We start from the raw sequence: 22,543 nt of genomic DNA, 5'->3' as shown, positions 1-22,543 counted from the left end.
CTAATTCAAATATCACATATACTTCCTTTTAGCTAGAATTATATCAACTTGTAATTACATTGGCTATCACATGATGATTAAAAGCTTTCATTAGCAGTTACATGTATTTTTGCTTAATAAAGTACAATAAATAAACTATTAACAAATATAGTTCAATCATCAAAATTATTTATAATCTGGGGTTTACAAAGACAAATAATTGAAGGGATCTTGGTGAAGTTGGGAAGCACTCTCCTTGTAATAACTGAAGCACAGTAGTGTATACCCCCAAAGAAACAATCTTCATGCCAACCATGTTGCACTGATTCCCAAAGATGAGCTTTGCAACAGCCTGGGGTATATCAAAATATCTCCATGCATATATTTACAAAATAAAACTTTAATTCACTTTAATTTTTAAAAGTTGGTGTCATTTTTGTTCCATATGAAATATAAAGTAGTTTTTTCTAATTCTGTGAAGAAAGTCAATGGTAGCTTGATGGAGATAGCATTGAATCTATAAATTACTTTGGGCTGTATGGCCATTTTCACAATATTGATTCTTCCTATCCATGAGCATTGAATGTTTTTCCATTTGTTTGTGTCCTCTCTTGTTTCTTTAAGCAGTGGTTTGTAGTTCTCCTTGAAGAAGTCCTTCACATCCCTTATAAGTTGCATTCCTAGGTATTTTATTCTTTTTGTAAAATTGTAAATAGGAGTTCACTCATGATTTGGCTCTCTGTCTATTATTGATGTATAGGAATGCTTGTGATTTTTGCACACTGATTTTGTATCATGAGACTTTGCTGAAGTTGCTTATCAGCTTAAGGAGATTTTGGGCTGAGATGATGGGGTCTTCTAAATATATAATCATGTCATCTGCAAACAGAGACAATTTGACTTCCTCTCTTCCCATTTGAACACCCTTTATTTCTTTTTCTTGCCTGATTGCCCTGGCCAGAACTTCCAACACTATGTTGAATAGGAGTGGTGAGAGAGGGCGACCTTGTCTTATGCCGGTTTTCAAAGGGAACATTTCCAGCTTTTGCTCATTCAGTATGATATTGGCTGTGGGTTTGTCATAAATAGCTCTTAATGTTTTGAGATATGTTCCATCCATACCTAGTTAATTGAGAGTTTTTAGGATGAAGGAGTGTTGAATTTTATGGAAGCCCTTTTCTGCATCTACTGAGATAATCAGGTTTTTGTCACTGGTTCCGTTTATGGGATGGATTACATTTACTGATTTGTGTATGTTGAACCAGCCTTGCGTCCCAGGGATGAAGCTGACTTGATGGTGGTGGATAAGCTTTTTGATGTGCTGCTGGATTTGGTTTGCCAGTATTTTATTGGGGATTTTCACATCAATATTCATTAGTGATATTGGCCTGAAATTTTCTATAGCCAGGACAATCCTAAGTGAAAAGAACAAAGCTGGAAGCATCATGCTACCTAACTTCAAACTATACTACAAGGCTACAGTAACAAAAATAACATGGTACTGGTACCAAAACAGATATATAGACCAATGGAATAGAACAGATGCCTCAAAAATAATGCCACACATCTACAACCATGTGATCTTTGACAAACCTGACAAAAACAAACAATGGGGAAATGATTCCCTATTTAATAAATAGTGTTGGGAAAACTGGCTGGCCATAAGCAGAAAACTGAAACTGAACCCCTTCCTTACACCTTACACAAAAATTAAGTCAAGATGGATTAAAGACTTAAACATAAAACCTAAAACCATAAAAACCCTAGAAGAAAACCTAGGCAATACCATTCAGGAGATAGACATGGGCAAAGACTTCATGATTAAAACACCAAAAGCAATGGAAGCGAAAGCCAAAATTGACAAATAGAATCTAATTAAACTAAAGAGCTTCTGCACAGCAAAAGAAACTATCATCAGAGTGAACAGGCAACCTACAGAATGGAAGAAAGGTTTTACAATCTACCCATCTGACAAACGGCTAATATCCAGAATCTACAAGGAACTTAAACAAAATTTACAAGAAAAAAAACAAACAATTCCATCAAAAAGTGAGCAAAAGATATGAACAGACACTTCTCAAAAGAAGACATTTATGCGGTCAACAAACATATGAAAAAAAGCTCATCATCACTGGTCGAGAAACGTAAATCAAAATCACAATGAGATACCATCTCACACCATTTAGAATGGCGATCATTAAAAAGTCAGGAAACAACAGATGTGGGAGGGGATGTGGAGAAATAGGAATGCTTTTACACCACTGGTGGGAGTGCAAATTAGTTCGACCATTGTGGAAGACAGCGTGGCTATTCCTCAAGGGTCTAGAAGCAGAAATATCATTTGACCCAGCAATCCCATTGCTGGGCATATACCCAAAGGGTTATAAATCATTCTACTATAAAGACATGTGCACATGTATGTTTATTGCAGCACTATTCACATTGGGTTGGAACCAACCCAAATGCCCATCAATGATAGACTGGATAAAGAAAATGTGCCACATATATACCATGGAATACTATGTAGCCATAAAAAGGATGAGCTAATGTCCTTTGCAGGGACATGGATGAAGCTGGAAACCATCATTCTTAGCAAACTAACACAGGAACAGAAAACCAAATAACGTATGTTCTCACTCATAAGTGGGAGTTGAACAATGAGAACACATGGACACAGGGAGGGGAACATCACACACCAGGGCCTGTTGAGGGGTGGGGTACTAGAGGAGAGATAGCATTAGGACAAATACCTAATGTAGATGGCGGGTTGATGGGTGCAGCAAACCACCATGGCATGTGTGTACCTATGCAACAAACCTGCATGTTCTGCACATGTATCCTAGAACTTTAATTAAAAAAAAGAAAGTCAGTGTCATGCAGCACTATAGGATGTAAGGATGCCAAAACTCAAACTAACAAAGATAGGGGTTAAAATTCCTAATTCTCTGGTGTATTGGGTCTGGTGTGCTAAAATGAGCAACACTGTCAATTTGATTTTTATGCTAAACATTTAATTACATTGATCCCTATTAACACTCCACTCCAGTTATATTAAAGCCAGATTCCTGAGGAAGAACATGATTTTATGATAGGTATTGTTTTTATTCCAAATCTCAGTCCCTCAGATACCACAAAGTAATCATGCATTATCAGGACTCAAAGGAAAATAGAGAACATCCAGTTTAACTTTCTCATTACAAATGAGAATTCTGAAGCCCAGAAAGCAGGAAGGATAGACCCATGATAACATAGCAAGTAAGTAACAAAGGTCTCCTAACTTGAAGTTAGAGATCTTTCAGTTAACTACACTATGATTAAAGAATACTAAACCAACAGATTTCTCAACCATTGGGACCCATCATCAGTTAAAATGTGATAAGTACTTCTGGGTTCTTGGCATCACATCAGATGCTTTATTAACAGTCCCTCCCTGACATGACCAAGCGCTTACTACTCAAATGGAAACACTGGCATCTAGCCTGAAGGGTCCAGAAAGAAACAAACAATTCACAGTTATCCCTTTTCCTCATAAAGTAAGTCAGTTTCATTATCAGGAATCTTGACGAGGTTTTGATGTTTCCCACCAAGTGCCAATGTCAAGCCATGACCATGAATAGTTGCAAAAGCAGCAACGTGGTAGGACTAATAATTTAGATAAGTCACTTTGATTTCACCATGGAAATAGATTAGAGGAAAAGAAGGGCAAAGAAATGAGCTTAGGAAAAAGCTCATATACTGGGAGAAAACAAAAAGGGCAAGAGGTCTAAAGGCTCAATGAAGTCCAAGAAGAGTCTGGTAGGAATAAGAATCAGGGAGCCAGAAAGATAGGCAAAATTCCCATTAAGGTTTTACAAATACAAATCTGGTGCTAATGAGGTCATAGGCAGGGATTAAACTCCAGATAGGATGGTTATTTTTTACATGTACTCCTATTGCTGCTGCTGCTATAAAAAGGCTATTTCACTTATTGAGCAATATTCTCTGCAACTCTGTAATGATCTCACTTAATGCCCACCCTGTACAACTCTATGAGATAAATTAGATTCTCCTCACTTTGCAAATGAGGACATTGAAACAAAGAAATGTTAAGTAGGTTGCCTAAGGTTGCACAATCAGCAGCTGAGCTTAAAAATGCATTACTTTGTCTCCACAGCCCATGCTCTTAATCACCATTTCATGTTTTGCCATAGATCTTTAGCATTTTTACCTCAGTGCTAAGGGCAATTGTGGTACTTCTCAAAACTCATGTTTGTACCTGTTATGCTAAGCCGCCTCCCCAAAATGTTTATCTTGCCTTTAATTTTCTACTCACTTTGTCCACAGCCATTTAGTTTGTCCCACGACATGGTATGTCTTATTTCTTTGGTATAACCACACACAGGTTGTTGTTCTGTTTGCCGACTCAATTAAGATTGGTCATGTGGCTGAAAATGCACTGCTGTTTTTAGAAATAGACTTTATCTTTTGCTGAATATTAAAAAAGTTACTACTTGTAGGCTCCTATCTAGGTATTGTCTCACTATATTTGTGCACCTGACATAAAAACATACAGATTATATATCTATATTTATATTTGTATGTATATAGCTTGATACTACCATATAGTTACTTGTTTTGTTGAGAGATATGTTCTTTGGGGCTCAGGAATGGTGTTACCATCACATGTAATAACTTTTCCAAAGAGAGAGTTCTGGCATTTTCCTTTGTGTAATTTACTTCTAAAAAATGCATCTCTAAATTTAAAAAAGAAAATTATGTAAAAATCATGTTATCTCAGTACTGCTCTAAGTACACAGAATGTAGCTGGGGCCAGATGGTATAGTCTTTAATTACTAAGATTATAAATCAGAACAGGGAATTTTCTGTTCTTTAGCTAGGGCATGACTTTTCTCAGAGTATTCATGGTCATCTAATTTTAAAGAGAGCTGTAACACATTATGGGTGTGGGGCCAGGGAGCTTGGTGGGTTATAGTCCAGTGATAATGAGGCCACAATTACAAGACTTAATCCCTGGAAAGGCCAGATAACTCTCGGCTACTCACTCCAACATTAAATCTAAGCAGCTGTTTCACAGTGTGTGCCATTGGATTCAAGAGGCCTGGACAGGAAAGGGGGCAGGTGGCTTAAAACAAGCTCATTACTGTGGCTGGAAAAAACAACTTAACGTGCAAACTCTGCTAATGGTGTTTGATTGAGTGGCATCATCTTTCTTTACAAGGGACAGCACACAACACAGTGCATTTAAGAGCATTAAGTAGAACAAAGAGCACCTTCCATTGCTCCATAAACATTGTTCTTCACAAATGCTAATGTATTTCCAATCTCCTACATCACAAAGCCTTTTATAGAGCTCAGACTACATCTATTTAGTGCTTCATAGCAGTGTTCTACCTTGTGTGGCCCAAAATAGATCCGATGAAGAAGCAAATACTTTTGGGGTGGGTGGTCCTACCCAAAGAATCACTTCTATAAGCACACTAGACACCACTCTTGCCCATAGTTTCCTGAACAACCAAAAAAAAAAAAAAAAATCAGAGGTTTTATTCTCAGCACTCTGAGTTCTATGGTACACACTGCTTTGTCAGGTTCTCTTAATGATACTGTTATTCATCAAGTCTTTTAAGAAATAAGTTTCAAAGCTATTCATCTTCAATATGAGACTTTCATGTTACAGTAAGAAGAAAGGGACTTCTCACTGAGTAGCAGAGATAAGTCTGAAAAATACCTAATATTATATATTTAGTTTCTGAAATCTTAAAACTAAAACTAATTTAGAGAGATGGGGACTGAGGGCTTGATTACACATGAGCTAGTAGCAAAATTTGTTTGCAATTATTGATGAATTGAACATATCGTCATTCTATATAATGATATGATTGACAAAGATCCAGATGTTAGACAAAATTCCTTTGCTGAGATATATATCTACGTGTAAGAGAAAAATGATTTCAAGAAATGCTCTCATTGTCACTTTCTGTCAAACATAGCTGCATAGTTAATCTAACCTATGGAGAGATATAACATGCAACAAAGATACTTTGGCATTATAAAGACATGGACTACACTGGCTAATTAATTCTTCAGGATAGCCTTTTGTTTTGCCACATGCTTTCTTGTTAGAGTTCCTTTCTTATTTATTTTCCTTTTTAAAAAAGTCAGTGTGGGAGTGTTTTTATTATAGTACTCTAATCCCAAATAAGTGAATACAGCTGTGTTGGCAAAGGTGCAGGCAAACCGGCACTCTCATACATTGTTGATGGTGTGTTAAATAAACAAATCTCTACGGACAGTAACTCAGAAAGAAAAATGCACGTATCCTTTTACATAACAATTCCACTTTTAGGAATCTATTCTAATGGTAAGTTTGTATAAAATGGTTTACTTGTAAGGATCTTCACAGAAGCCTTGTTTATAATAGCAAAACATCAAAAACAAATTAAATGTCTATGCCCATTTAGGGCCTAGTTCAATAAATTTTGGTACATTCAAATAACAAAACACTGTGCATCTGCTTAAAAAGTATGAGGTACAAACACAGAACCATCTCTAAAACACAGAAACACAATAAAAAAGGAGATATATAGTATGTTACCACTTGTGCTAAAAATATACCTACAACAAACATACATGCATGCACAGAAATGCACCATATATATCCAAATACAAGATAAGGATTTCTCCTCCCAATTTTTCCTCACAAAAATGGAGCTGCCTTATATGCAAGTTCTTATAAAAATCTTTCATGTAATTGGTACTTATCCATATTCATTTATTTTTAACTATAAAATACAGTTTGGAAAGGACATATTAGGTTGATATCTTCTCAATTAATGATAGTTTTGGATGCTCATAGAGAGTACCTGTCAGAATTACAAAGAAAGGATGTGAATAAGTTATTTTGGATGGTATGACTGCATAACTGCAAGTGTTGGATGTCGTAAACAAGCTATTAAAAGACCTCTGTCATAACCAATGCAGTGAAAGGGGCTCCCATTAGCTAAAGATGAAATAGTTTGACCACCATAAACAATAATGGATGCAACTCAGTGAAACATATTGACAATATAAAATTTTAAGACTTTATAAAGATATTTAATAAAATTCCCCTACTAAAAATATCAAAATACCCCTCATCAAACACTTTCGTATGTAACTCCATACTAACTCTTTATAATGAAAGCTGGCAGTTTAAAAAGCAAGCATTTCGTCAGGCATGGTGGCTCTCACATGGAATCCCAGCACTTTGGGAGGCTGAGGTGGGTGGATCACTTGAGGTCAGGAGTTCAAGACCAGCCTGGTCAACATGGTGAAACTCCGTTATCGACTAAAAATACAAAATTAGCTGGGCATGGTGACACACACCTGTATTCCCAGTTACTCGAGAGGCTGAGGTAGGAGAATCCCCTGAATCCCGGAGGTGGAAGTTAGAGGAGCAAGTTAAATGACAACAAATGAAACTAACAGACAAATCCAGAAAGTGCCACATTTTACAAGACAATAACCAGTTTTCTTCAACAAGATGATGGTAGTGGAAAAAGAAAGGAGACTGCTTCAAGGTATACAGAGTTATTATCATAACATTTGCAACATGTAGATCTCCTTTGGATGTTGATTTGAACAAATCAATTATAAAAATAGCGTTTTGTTGCAAGTGGAGAATTCTGATTATAGACTGGGAGTTAAATGATATGAAGCAATTGTTAATTGTTTGTAGATGTTATGATGGCATTGTGATTTTATTAAAAATTGTTGATAAATGTTTAATCTAAGTGATAAGAATACAGGAGTTCCTGTGTTATTTTCCCTATTTTTGTGTAAGTATGACAATTTGTAATAGAAATTTTTAAAAGTCACATAGTAGATAGTAGATATATGTCTTGAAGACCTAAATATACACCCACAGGACAAGTTCAAAAAACAATAATCTTAATGTTATATGAATGGGTAATTGTGACTAGGAATAAATATCCAGGAACAGAATTATATCTGGGTTCAATATCTCAAATATCCTAGATGCAAGCCAGGCAATATATTTGAATAACTGGAAGAAGACTCAAAAATAATCTCTAGTGATTACAAAAAGAATGATGTTAAAGACACATAAGAAGATTTTGAATTATACCATTCGTGAAATATGAGAGTAGAAAAATCTCTACAAAATAATACTTTATATAAGTGGTTTTAAATATGTAAATGAAAGCAAATTAACAAACATCATAAGTAGACTTCAACTATATATATATATAGATAGATAGATATATCTACATACATATATATCTTATTGTGTTACCTTATATTTGAGCATATATGCTGGGGCAGTGTTGCAGACCTTAGGGATACGAAAGTGAATGAAACCTACAGTCTGAAGTAAGTATTCATTCAAACAAAACTTCTCATAAACCCTATTCATTAAATTCCTATACCCTGTAATGTCACTCTGAAGTGTACCCTCCTCTAAGAATCTATCATATCCCCTCACTGGCTGTAAATAATTTGTTCTTCCTCTCTGTCCACAGAGCTCTTTGTAATTTCTTCACGATACTTATTATATTCTGTTCTATATAATAGCAACACATGAGTGTGTCTCTCATCCCTAATAATAACTAGCATTTACTGAGCAATTAACGATGTGCCATGTACTGTGCTAAGGACTTTAAATGGCTTCTCTTATTTATTTTTACAACCTTATGAGATACGTGCATTCTGCTTACAATGGATGAGAAAACTGATGCTTAAGGAAATTAAATAATTTATCTACAGCCCTGAGTTCAGAATCCTGTCTCTTTCTTTTTCTTCAAGTTTTTCAAAAATTCTCCCTTTATTTGTCTACATTCCTCAAAGTTTCAAGCAATTTTACATGTCTAGACAAGCTAAGATATAAGTGGTGAATACATGCTGGCACAGATATAATCTGTAGGATTCAGAAAAACAAAAGACAGAAAAGGTCAATTAGGACCATGCCAGCCAAAGAGGGATTCATATGAGAGATGACAGTGAAGATGAGTGTGTGAATAAAATATAGGGGAAAGGTACATTACTGGGGGTAGGTGTTCATCTTATTTCTTGATACAACTCTTCTTTTCTCCCTGTCAAATATTCAGTGGGACCACAAGTATAGAGGTCACTGTGAACTCCCAGAACCTGATTCTTAACTGCTACTCTAGATTACACATAGTAGGCACTCATTAAAGGTTCACTGATGTTAAAAAGATACTTGTTAAACCGGATCCTCTGAGCTGCTTCCTCAAAAATATTTTTCTATTATAATGTCGAAGAGAAAAGACAATATGAACCTGAAAGAGAAAAAAGGCCTGTTTTTCAGTGCATTCTCATTTAAGGAAAGACCCTAACCTGAATTCAAATACATTAATGAGAAATCCGTGAGGACAGCTGTCAACGTTGTAAATTCAGCCCTCTGTTATATAGCTATTGCTAATTCAGGAATTACACAGGGTTGCCAATGATAGCCGTTGACTGAAATAAATATTTGATTTTGTTGTCTCATTCTACCTCATTTATTAAACAAGTGATTTTATATAACTATTCTAGAAAGTAAAGATTCTCAAGTCCACACCAGATATATTTCTGACAAACTCATGTTGTTGAGTTAATGATAATTTTGGGGTACCTGACTTTTTTTTCTTTCTTTCCTTATTTTTTAACTTTGCATAAATTTGTTCAAAATATCTGGATTTGGTGGCCAATTATAGAACACTTTTCACAGCAAACCCAGTGAAACAATGTCATTTTTAGCCTTCAACTCACAGCTATGGCCTCAAATGATTAGACATGTGATTCTGAACTTGATTTATGGAAGATGGAGCCCAATTCTCTGGCCCCAGGCCTGAATGCTGGGATGGCAGAAACCCATGCTGGAAAAAAATTTAGTTTTCCAAGTAAATGAGGGTGATTAATGGAGAGACTCTTCTCAAATCCAGCTCCTGAGAGTGAGTGAACTGTTGTGCTCTCTGCAATTGAGAATAGGATACTGGGGCTGATTATCCCTAACACCAAATGATTATTGACAACAATTTTGAATGTCACTGTAAAAATAGGTAAGGCAAAAACAATTAAAAATACAGATTTAATTTAAAAAAACTCTATACATTGAGAGTAGAGACTAGTTTATATAACTTAGGCCAGTAATTAATGAAAACAAAATCAGTTGAAAGTAATTTAAGTAAAAAGAAAATTAATATAAGTGGGAGGTGGTTTTTTTGTTGTTGTTGTTCCAGAAAGAAAAAAGTCAACTTTTTGTCAACTGAGGGAAAACAATCTACTAAGATCAAAAAAATAAAATTAGCAAATTAAATAAATGATAAAATCATAGTAAATAGATTTAAGCCAGTAGATTATATCTTGAATACATCTTGATTTTACATTACGACCATTTGGGTTGTGGGGTGTATGTGAAAATGGGCAGTAGAATGTGAAGCCAACATGCTTGAAGAAGACAGATATGCAGCACACACAAATACCCAGAGAATAAAGGAATCAGATGTGATGAGGCCGACCAAGTCATTGTGAAAGACAAAAATATGAAGACACACTGAGGAAAAACAGGGAAAGACAGACACAGGAGGAGCAAGATAGGCATGTACATACACATGTAAATACAGAGGACAGAGGAAAGGAATAGTTAGAAAGACAAACATTTTCTTTTTTATTTTTAAAATTTTACTTTAAGTTCCGGGATACAAGTGCAGAACATGCAGGTTATGGGTATACGTGTGCCATGGTGGTTTGCTGCACCTGTGAACTCGACATCTAGGTTTTAAGACCCGCATGCATTAGCTATTCGCCCTAATGCTCTCACTCCCCTCGCCCCCCCATCGCCTTTCCAACCCCGGTGTGTGTTGTTCCCCTCCGTGTCCATATGTTCTCATTGTTCAACTCCCACTTACGAGTGAGAAGATGCGGTAGAAAGACAAACAATTTTCATTAGCTCAACAAATATTTATTGAGGCAAAAACAGGCCCACAGAGATGGAGTTGGCAGACAGCTTTGCAGTTCTTTGAATCTGGCCAAAGTGAATCTAGCTGTTGATCATAACTGCACAAAATTGTTTTTGAGGGCCTACTAAGTGCAAAAGCACTGTGCTAAACACTAAAGAAGACAAAAGTAGAAATACAATAGACTCCATACCCTCTAAGGACATATTAAAAAGTTGTGTTGGGCCTATGAGTGAACTATATGCTACTTTATCATTCTTTAAAATGATGAACTTGCTGGGAATTTAAAATAGACCTTTCTGCAGTGGCAAGCAGGATTTATGCTTCGATTTTTCATTTTAGATTATGAAGACTGTACAAAGAGACTCAGAGACAGAGAACTTTCCTTTTCATCTTTAAAAGTCACAGGCATAAATAATAGCCAAGAGAGGAAATCTCTTTGTTACACAAAGTTGCTTGGTGGCCTGATCTTTGTTCTTGGCAAAATTAGTCTTGTTTCATTACCTAGTATCTGGGAGATATCTGAAACCATCTTGTACTTTTTCCTTTTAAAATTTAATGCTATTTTTGGCTCAGTTGGCTTTTAGTTGGAACAATCAAGACAAAATTATAACATCTCCCACTCTCCAAAAAACAACCATGGAAAAACACTTTACGAATAAATAAACAACTCCCAGTTAAGGCTACAACTAGAGCATTACTGCCTATTAGAAATATAATATGAGCCATGAGCCACGAGCCATATTTTAAATTTCTTAGAGCTATATATTTAAAAGTTTTTAAAAGGTGAAATTAATTTTCATAATATATTTTCTTTAATCCAATGTATGCAAAATATCTCAACATGTAATCAATAAAAATGTATTAATGAGATATTTTACATTCTTTTTTCATACTAAGGTTTTGAAATCAGGTGTGCCTTTTATACTTATAGTACATCTCCTTTTGGACTAGCCACATTTCAAGTGCTCAATAGCCAAATGTGGTTACTGGCCACCATACTGGACAACAATGATTTGGAGTATTACTTCTAAGTGGATTGAATATCCTTTGCCTTCCTATTGTTAGCTCTACCAGAGACTCAACCAGATGAAAATAAAATCTAAAAGCCAACTTTTGTTTTCTAAGTCCCTTTAGTACATAATACTGTCTTTTTGCAATCTGTCTGGTGGTATTTACCCTTTAGGCATGAAGAAGGAGAGTTGAGGTTTGTATATGAACTTGGGAAGGTATAGCTTTCTTACTTAGGTAAAACAACCAGTCCACCAGAAGTAGACAGGGAAAATTCCTGGTGGGAGAAAATGGCTCTAGAAGCTGGCCCCGCTCTGCACTTGGTTGAATTGAGTAAGCTTGCCTCAAGGTTCTTCTGGTACCCTGTATCCCTCTGTCAAGCACTTATCAGTGTAGACTGTAAGTTCCTTGAGGGCCCACACCATCATTACTCATCTCTGTCTCTCTAGCACCTAGCATAGTGCCTGGAACATAGTGCTCAAGAAATATCTGCTAAACAAATAAATGAATTCACATAAATTCCGTTTCTTGTGTGCACTAGCCACATTCCAAGTGCCCCATAGCCACACACAGCCAGTGGCTACCATATTAGACAGCACAGATATAGAACATCTCTATCATCACAGTAAGTTCTATTGTTTATCACTGTTTTAGAATGAGTAGAAATATTAATTTGACCCATTCGGTGACAGGGAGCTTCTAGAGACCACAAAACTCTTCTTTTTTGTGAGCAAATGAGAATACATTTTAGCTCCCTGGAAAGTTCAAATATAATGTCATTATGGTTTTGACTGGAAGAATAAACTTGGCCATGCATTTCTTCCTGAGTTTGTCTCCCTTAGGGTCTTCTCATCTTGATTCCCGCCAGGCACAGTTTCCATGAGTGCCTCTCCTATTCTCTAGCCCAAATGTCTAATGAATGCTTTCCCTTATTTCCTGAGATATACTGTCAATTTCAAAAGAAACTTTAGTACAAAAGCTAGGGGGAAAAACAAAGAAAATATAAAATCATGAAAAACAATCAAGCTTATATGTGATATATACTTTTTTGAACCTAAGTATGCCAGGAAAAGCAGTGTGGTTCTTGAAGAAATTCTACCTTCTCTTATCCTAAAATAATGAGATTGTAATGGCTGATGGGCTAGCACAATTTTGCAAGCATATTGGCTGTAACCCTTTGTCTTCAGCCCCTTGCCTCAGCCAGGAAATGTCTGAGGTGACATCTTTGTTTCTGACATACAGTAGTTGGTGTCCCTGAATATGTGTCTCACTCCTCATTTAACGGTGTCCATTAAGAATATTCCATTTTCCTTTAAATAAAACTTTTCCCTGTTTCAAATGCTGTTGCCTGCTCAGATCCACCTGCCTAGTTTCACCTTGAGGCCTGAGAGACATGCATGAGTACAGCTGACTTGCAGAACTGGTGACTCCTGCCTTCAGCCTTAGTGAATAATCTAATGCAATGGTTCCCATGTCTTGCTGCTTAGCAGGATTATCTGAGGAACTTTTGCAAAGTTCAGATCACTGAACCCCACTCCAGACTTCTAAATCAAATCTTTGGCAGTGGGGCATAGGAATCTTTATCTTTAACAAGTATACTAAGTGAAAATGATGCACTAGGTCTCATTTAGGGATTATTGTCTGTTTCCTCCATACTCAGTCAACTCTGCCTACCTCTGGATCATTCCATAAGGACATTCCCCACCCTCACTTTGTCACTCTACATTTTGACAATAAAACAGGATCTTAATCATACCATCCATGGAGCTGTAGGGGGAATTGTGATAAAGGGGGTTTTTATGTAAGCTAGAAGTTTCCATAACCCTACTGCTTTTTCTAGAGAAATCTGTTTGAATCTTCTAACTACATGGGATCGAAATGTCCCCACAGAATTTACTGTCAGGCCAACAATGATGAAGATTTCAGCAGGATGTGTTCCTAGGTTAATGAACAGTCAGCCCTCCCCCTGAAAGGCCAATACTGAGAATGCAAGACACAAATATAATCTAGGAAATGAGAAGCATAATTTATGCAAAACCCAAGCTCTTACTGAATTTTAATTTTAATGTATGTTGCTTGTACTCATCTTTTTATATTTCAAATAACAATCACTTACCCTTGACCAATTTTTTCAAATCTTGTGTATTTTTTCTTTGGGTCCCCAACACTCACAATGCTTCCTAAGAGACGGGTGGGGAGAGAAGAAAAGAGGAGAAGGTGGACGAGAGAAAGAGAGAGAGAGAGAGAGAGAGAAATGGAAATTGATTGACTGTTTTTTAATTTAATAATGAAAATTAAGATGCCAGAGTCAGTGACAAATAAAACATTAGACAAATACTCCCATGTGGTTTCTATAATTTATATAAAATGATACTTTCTACTTATTAAAATAACAAATAATTTTATAGTAATTAAAGTAGTAATAATAACTCATTTTGCTTATATTCAACATTACTGACATTTGGAAAACAAAACTTGTCACAACCCAACATCTATAAAAAGTTCTCATGATACTATATATTAGGATATAATAACCATCTAAGAAAGGGATGGAGCTGGAGGTCATGATCCTAAGCAAACTAATGCAAGAAAAGAAAACCAAATACTGCATGTTGTCACTTATAAGTGGCACTTATAAGAGCTAAACAATGAATACACATGAGTATAAAGATAGGAACAATAAAGACAGGGGATCACTAGACAGGGGAGGATTGGGAGAAGGGCTGAAGAACTACCTATTGGGTAGTATGCTCACTGCCTGGCTGTAGGCATCATTAGAGTCCCAAGCCTCAGCCTCACACAATTTACCCATGTAACAAACCTGCATGTGTACCCTTTAATCTATAACAGAAGTTGAAGTTATAAAATACAAAAATGTGCTCAGTCTCATAAATATTCCGGAAAATACACATTAAGACCAGAATCAGTTAACACTACAGACTGATGAGAATGGCTAAAATTGAAAGGGTTGTCAATACCAAATGTTATCAATGATGTAGAGCAATTGGAACCCTTACGCACTGATGCTCGGTACATAAATTGGTATAATCGCTAAAAAACAATCTAAGAACTTATCCACACTATTTAGTAAAATCACTATCTTCTCTGAATTGAAGTTAAGCACTATGCTATATCCAATTCTGCTGGACAAATATCTATTGAGTATTTACTATGTACCCAGTACAGTGCTAAGGGTGTGGGGATGGAAATGAGTCTAATGAAGAACAAAGTATGATCATAAAGTAATGAGACCCATGCATTTTCAAAACATACATTTCTGAACCTAGGACACTGTTAGTGCTCCAAAGATTTGAACAGATTTACTGACATATGATTTACATACCATAAAGTTCAATGACCTAGAGTGTGCAATTGAATGTTTTTAACATATTTACTGAGTTGTGTAAATGTCATCATGATCTAATTTTAGAATGTTTTCATTATTCCAGAAAGAAACCTTGTACCTGTTACTTGTTAGCAGTTACTCCCCATCCTCCCTCAGCTTGCCAAAACATACCTCCGCAACCACTAATCTACTTTCTGTTTCTATAGATTGCTCCGAACATTTTTAGTAAGTTTATAAGCTACATAAGAAAACTATTAATTGATCATATTTGGCTCTTTAAAAATATTAGTTTTGCTATTTCAAAAAAATCCAATCCATCACTCAGAGGATGAATACTTGCTATGACTCAGAATAAATACCACAGAAGTAGCATTGACTCCTCAATGCAGTGTTCAAATAGGTCCAGAAAAAACTTGGGATTATAGAACCATCATGGGAATAAGGGTGCAGCTTCTCAAGGGTACTACTTTGAAGGGCATCATTTATTTGGATGCCTCTGGCCCGCCTTTCTTTTTGGAAGCAAACATGTCAGTATTATTACCTTTGAGTTAGTTATATCTTACTAACACATAGTACAAATAAGTGTACGGTTGGTTGGTAAGACAAGATTTTCACATATGAACTAATCAAGAGATCTGTAGATTTTATCTTCTAGTTGTCACTCGTATTCATACTCTTCTCTCTATGCCCATGGCCACTGTTATTGTTCGGGCCTTCAATACTTCTTATTCAAACAATTGTGCCAGTCATAACCTACTTATAGACTCTGCTTTCTCTAGTTCCTCTTACACCACGCCTTTGGAAAAGGGTGACCATATTATTCATAAAATGAGACTGTCCTGGACAGACTGAGATGTACAATAACTCTATATCAGAATGATTTTGCTCCACTGTTCATGATTCCTCAAAAGCTCCTGCCCACTGCAAGATCAAATCCAATTTCTGTAGTTAAACAGAGAAGGCCCTTCACCATTCAGCATCATCTGGCTCCTATCTAACCAGTCTAGCTTTATATTATTCTTTTTCTCCCCCCTTACTACTTTATATCCTAGTAATGCTATCACTATCTAGTGCTTAGGTCTTTGAATGTGCTCCCCCTTTTCCTTTCCTATCTAACCCATGAATTCTTGTCATTTAAATAAAATCTCAAATTATCCACCTCTATGAAGTCTTCTCTGATCATTTCACTGAGACTTACATGCTGCTTCTCGAGGGCAGGAACTTTGTCTTTTCATCCCTGTAACTTTGGAGCCTAGAACAGTGGCTGCTACTAAACAAATATTTGTTGATTAAATGAATAAGAACAAGAAAATATGTATTTAAGTGCTCAATTATATGCTACAGATAATACTTCATGCTAATTTATACAACAGTCTATTCTCTTTTATATGCTAATTATATGCTACAGATAATACTTCATGCTAATTTATACAACAGTCTATTCTAAATTAAGTAGACAACTTAATTTAGACCTAACAGTAGATAGCATACCTTGAGAAAAATAATCAGTTAAACATTTCACGCATGGATTACTCATCAAGTTGTTGGTTTTTTTTTTTTTTAATGAAAGTTCACTTTTCAATTAAGTTAAATAACACTTAGCTAATATATGGGTTGTTATAATACTTTTTCTTTTGTATTTCCACTCAGTCAGTAGTACTGTCAGTCCATCTACTCATTAGCCTGAGTTAGAAATCTACGAGTCATCATTGACTCTTACTTTGTCTCTTACTATCACTTATCACATGCAGTTGTCCACCAAGGGCCTATATCTTGTTACCTCCTAGACATCTTTTGAATGTGTTCCTTCCTCATTACTACTGCTTTAGTTGGGCTCTCATTATCTTTTCCCTGGGTTATTCGAACAGCCTCCTAGCTAGACTCCTAGTCTAGCTGCTGCCCCCTCTGGTCAAGGCTCTACATCTCTATCAGGATCCTCTAAGTGCAGACCTGATGATGTGATTCTCTGGTTCAGGATTACTTGATAGCTCCCTAACACCTACAGATGAAAGCCAAAACTCCTTGGCAATGCAAGGTTCCTAATCTGGCTCCCGCTTCATTCTCTTCTCATCATTTACCACTTCCTCACTAGAACTTCATGCTCTGAGCATAACAAACTAATGGTAGCGCATGATCAGCTCCTGCTTAAAAGTTCAGTTTCCTCTCCTACAACGCCAGTGTCACCATATACCACCAATTATTTATTCAAGTAACACCGAATAAGTCAGAGTTCCCAGACATATGCCTTCAAGTCTTCTTTACATGCCATTCGCTGCCTGAAATGTCCTTCCCATATTTTCTCTGTGGCAAGTTCCTAGTCATGCTTCAAAACTTTGTTTAGATGTTGCCTCTTCTAGGAAGCTTTCTCTGATCCCTTTGAATAATTAACAGCTTCACTTTTCTATGCTACTACTGTATCTTCTCTCTCCCTCTGGCCCTTGCTCTCTCTCTCTCTGTACTTAATATATCAGATGTCTATATCTATCTATTTGGAACTTTGACTTGCAAGAATTAGAACTGAAGGGTTCCATAATCATCTGGCATCCATTCAATGTTGTATCTATGGCTAGAAATATACCTGATATATATGATAGGAATTCCACAGTTCTTCCTGGTTCACTTAAGGTCTTGGTCACAATGTAACACTTGTGCTGAGTTACTCTCTGTACTAAGCAGTCATCTGCATAGGTTCCTTTGTGTGTGCATGGTATTTGATATCGCCTTTTAGACTATGTCTTAAGGACAAGGAGCCATGTCTTATTCATCTCTGTATCTTCAGTGCCTCCTCATACAATGCCATGTGTAGAATATATTGAATACTCAATGAATATTTTCCAAATTACAGTAAAATACAATTAGTTATTTCCGTTTGTAAATGCTCCATGGTTTAAGGCAAGGGTTGGAGAATATATTTTACTTGAGCTGTATCTATAGAATGCCACCAATTTAGCAATTTCTGAGTTGGCCTTTTATTTTTCAACTTGTCTAAAAGATTTCTACATAACTGAGAGCCATCCTTATTCAAATTAGCTATTAATGGGCAAGGGCCTGGACTTTTTTATTTTAATGAAATGATTTTAAAGTCATTTGAAGCCATAATTTTATTAAGCAGTTTATAGTCTTCTAAAAGTTTTACTATTAAGTTGCTAAGCAAACTTTTTTCCATATAGAAAAAGCAAGTAAGCTTCAGCCCAAGTCACTTTCTGAATTATAACCCATTCCAATTGGTGGAATTCAGTTAATGTGGCTTTATGGTAATAAATTATTCAACCTTTATTTCCATGTTATGCAGGGGAAAAAAAACTGGAAATAAATCCTTTCACAAGGATTACCAAAAGACAACCATTTTGATGAGATTCCACTTCTGAACTTAACTGCTATTCAAATAAAATGGTGTCTCCACACCCATTGCCCTTCACAGCAGAGTGTGTGCTGCCATCTACTGATGTTAGGTAAGTATACTAGAGGCCTTGTTTACCATTCTCAATCACAAAACAAGCTTTTAAAGTTATCTTTTCCATTAGTTATTATAATTTGCTTTTGTAAATTATGATAGATAAAAAACACTGTGACACAGTAGGGAGAAAGTTTTTAAAAATCAGCAAATCAAAATCAAAAGAAAAAAAAGCAATACCAGAACAATTTCCTACCAGAACTTCCTAAATAAGAAAGAAACTATTCATTTTAAAGTACAGGTTTTAAGAACACTAAATACTTGCATTTGAAAATAGCATTTATGATTTCAGTTCAGTGATAGAAAAGCCCATCAATATATTTTCTGACTAAGTGAACTCCCACCATTAAAAGATTATCCTTTTAGCATAATGAAGATTTTGATTTCTGAGAAAAAGTAAAATAATTATCCAAACTGGTATCAGTTCTATATGAGGGTGAATTAAGAAAAAGGCTTTGAGTGAGGAATGCTGAGGGAGGCGCAAGGCAAGGAGTCGGTGATTGTGGGGCCCAGAGGAAGGAGATTGAAGACAAATTTCCTGTATTACACAACTTTACTGACAGTCACTGGCTTTTGAAATTTGTCACTAAAATGTGGGTGTTTCCTTTTTTATTATACTTTAAGTTTTGGGGTACATGTGCAGAACGTGCAGTTTTGTTACATAGGTATACACGTGCTATGGTGGTTTGCTGCACCCATCAACTCATCATCTACATTAGGTATTTCTCCTAATGCTATCCCTCCCCTAGCCCCCCACACCCCGATCCCAGTGTGTGATGTTCCCCTCCCTGTGTCCATGTGTTCTCATTGCTCAACTCCCACTTATGAGTGAGAACATGCAGTGTTTGGTTTTCTGTTCTTGTTTCTTTATTTTTCAACACAATGAACAAGCCAGACCCAGGCTCTTTGTCTATGTAAAACCGAAAGATGACCTGTTCATTTCAGCCAATAATGATTCTTGGTCTGGCCACCACAATCAGTATCTGCATGGAAGATGAAGAATAGCTCTGTGGTCTAGGCTGCCCACCTCTTAGTAACCGGACCCCTGACACTGAAGGTGAGGATGGTTTAGTAGAGGCTGCCATCTACTCTTCATCATGTTTATGAGGTCCACTCTGGTATGGGATATTGGCCATCTTTCTACTTCCCTGTTTCCCTTTTTCCTCTCTTTTGCCTCTCAGCACAGGCTGCTCTACTTTTTCCCCAAGCTCCAATGGGGCCCTTGAGTCCAAGATACTTGATGGCTTCTGTACAGTAATCATACATCTGGGATTATTCCTGGTTTCAATCATTCTGTCACACTGGTAAGACCCCATAACCCCATTTTTATGCTGAAAAATATGATTGCTCTCACTCTAAAAATAGCATAATAACAATTTTATACTACTGTTTATTGTGCTAGATGTCTTATCTACTTTAACTCATTTAGTCCTCACACAACCCCCATTATGTAGGTACAATTATTATCTCCATCTTTCAGATAAAGAAAATGATGTTTGGAGATGTTAAGTGACTTGACTAAGGACATACAGCTAGTATAAGTCTATGACTCAGACCCAGTGATGACTTATTTCAAAGCTTGACCCATTGTATTATATTATTAAGGCTTTATACTTATGTAGTAATAATTACCACTTACTGAGCCCCTATGATGTACCTGGTACTGTTGCTGGGGTTTTTATATTATCATTATCCCCACTTTTTAGATGAGAAAATGGAGGTCCAGAAAATTTAAATAACTGGCCCTAAGTGACACAGCTAATAGCAATGGGTCTGTGATTTAAATGTAGATCCTTCTGACTCCAATATCTGACCTCTTAACCATAGGATGAGCTCCTTAAAATCCATCCTATAGACAGAGTCTTGAAATGTAGTAATGGGTTAGGCTTGGTGGCTCCTGCCTGTAATCCCAGCACATTGGGAAGCTGAGGCAGGAGGACTGCTTGAGCTCAGGAGTTCAAGACCAGCCTGGGCAGCACAGCAAGACCCCATATGTACAAAAAATAAAAAAAAATAGCCAGGCATGGTGGTGTATACTTAAAATTATAGCTACCTGGGAGGCTGAGGTGGATTGTTTGAGCCCACGAGGTCAAGGTTGCAGTGAGCTATGATTGTGCCAGTGTACTCCAGCCTGGGTAACAGAGCCAGACCTTATCTCTTACAAAAATGTAATTTTGTAAAAATGTAGTTATGATTCTTATCTCCATTTCACAGGTTAAAAATTGAGGCTCAGAGGAGTTAAGTCACTTGTCTGAAGTTATCCTTAGACAAAGGTGTAATGGCAAAGAGAAGGCACAGAGAGGGTAATGGTGGAGCAGGAAAGTCTGACTTTGTGGACTTTAGAGTATAGTTCACTGGATCTGCTTCATGAGAAGCACTGCTCCATTTCTCAGCAGGTTCACCCTGACAAAATCTACAAATTCAATGTAAGGTTGGCAGTCACAGGTGGCCTGCTGGCTAGAGGGAAAATGACTGTCTCTATGCCCAAGCATGAAGTCCAGTAGAGAAAAAAAAGACCCACTTAATTCTTAATTAAAATGTATCAAATTAGCTTCCCCTTCTTCACCAAGTTGCTCAGTGTAGAGCAGAATAAACAACAAATAATAAGGACACAGCTCTAGCACGATTAGAGTTTACAAGCAAAACAAGATTTTGGTCCAAGAAAATAATGCTTGTTTCTCTGTCAACTAACTTAACAAAACCGTACAAGCATTTTTGTTGTAATACATCCATTGAGATTTGAAACAGATACCAAATAACAATCATTTTATTAAAGCAAGGCTGTTGGATTTTTAAAATCTGATATAATCACATAGGTCATGTCTACATACGCAAAATAAAGAAAAACATTGTGGCAATTGTCTGAATAATTGAACTTAAATTATTCCAGGCAATTCTTTCATTTCATTCTTCCTTTTTACAAAAATAGACAGTTGGGATATGCAGAAGCAAAGTAGGTAGGTAATGGAAAAGGTGTAAGCTTTGAAGGTAAACAGGTCTCAGTTCAAACTTTGGCTGTGCCACACATTAGTTTGGTGACTTGGTCAGTTAAGCTTTTTAAAGCTTACTTTCATTCACTGATCTGTAAAATGAGGATATTAGGATCAGCTGCAAGGAACTACTGTGAAACTATGATAATGTATGTAAAGTGGCCCACCCAGAAGGTGCCCAATAAATGAGAATTACTATTGCTGTTATTACAGCAAATGGTTAGTATCAGTGCTAGTGGCATATTTAATCATGAATAGTAAAGTCAGCAAAAATCTAGCAATTGTAGTTCTGAGTGCTCACTGACAGCTGCAACTCCGACCTTTGCCTTTCCAAATGCATCTAACTCAAATGCCTCAATTTCAGTACTGTTGACATTTTGGACTGAATAATACTTTACTGTAAGGTGGACGGAGGGTAGCTGTCCTATGCACCGTAGGATGTTTAGAAGCATCCTTGGCCTCTACCCATTAGATGCTACTAGCAATCTCTGAATCAGGACAATAAAAATAGTCTTCAGACGTTGCTAAATGTCCTTGGGAGGGCAAAATCATCCTACCACCACCTCTGCAGAGCCTCCCTGTGGCCTATAGTGGGAATTACTCTCTTCCTTTTCTGAGGTCTTTTAAATAAAAATATACATGAAACGAGATTCTCTTATGCTGTAATTGTATCATATTATTAAATCGTATTTTCCAAAAAAGATTAAATTTCTTGATGACAGGAAAGTTTCATTCTGTTGTGTCTTCCAAAGTTTCTTGTATAGAACAGACAAGTAGGAACTCAGTAAAGATGTATTTGTTTACTTATTTT

The 22,543-nt window shown here is 36.4% G+C and overlaps 1 protein-coding gene across 12 annotated transcripts in view; it reads right to left on the bottom strand.

The window, feature by feature from the left end:
• The window catches only part of PAK3 (p21 (RAC1) activated kinase 3), a 301,485-nt gene that overhangs the window by 46,303 nt on the left and 232,639 nt on the right, over nt 1-22,543 (bottom strand). For all 12 annotated transcript variants that reach the window (XM_017954051.3, XM_017954054.3, XM_017954048.3 and 9 more), the window contains one exon: nt 14,059-14,122. In XM_017954051.3, the coding sequence (XP_017809540.1) occupies nt 14,059-14,122 (64 nt within the window). The remainder of the gene's footprint in view (nt 1-14,058; nt 14,123-22,543) is intronic.

This window comes from Papio anubis, chromosome X (genome assembly GCF_008728515.1).
Source record: "Papio anubis isolate 15944 chromosome X, Panubis1.0, whole genome shotgun sequence".
NCBI lineage: Eukaryota > Metazoa > Chordata > Mammalia > Primates > Cercopithecidae > Papio > Papio anubis.
The sequence above is the reverse complement of the archived record's forward strand: the minus strand, read 5'-3'. Positions and strand labels throughout refer to the sequence as shown.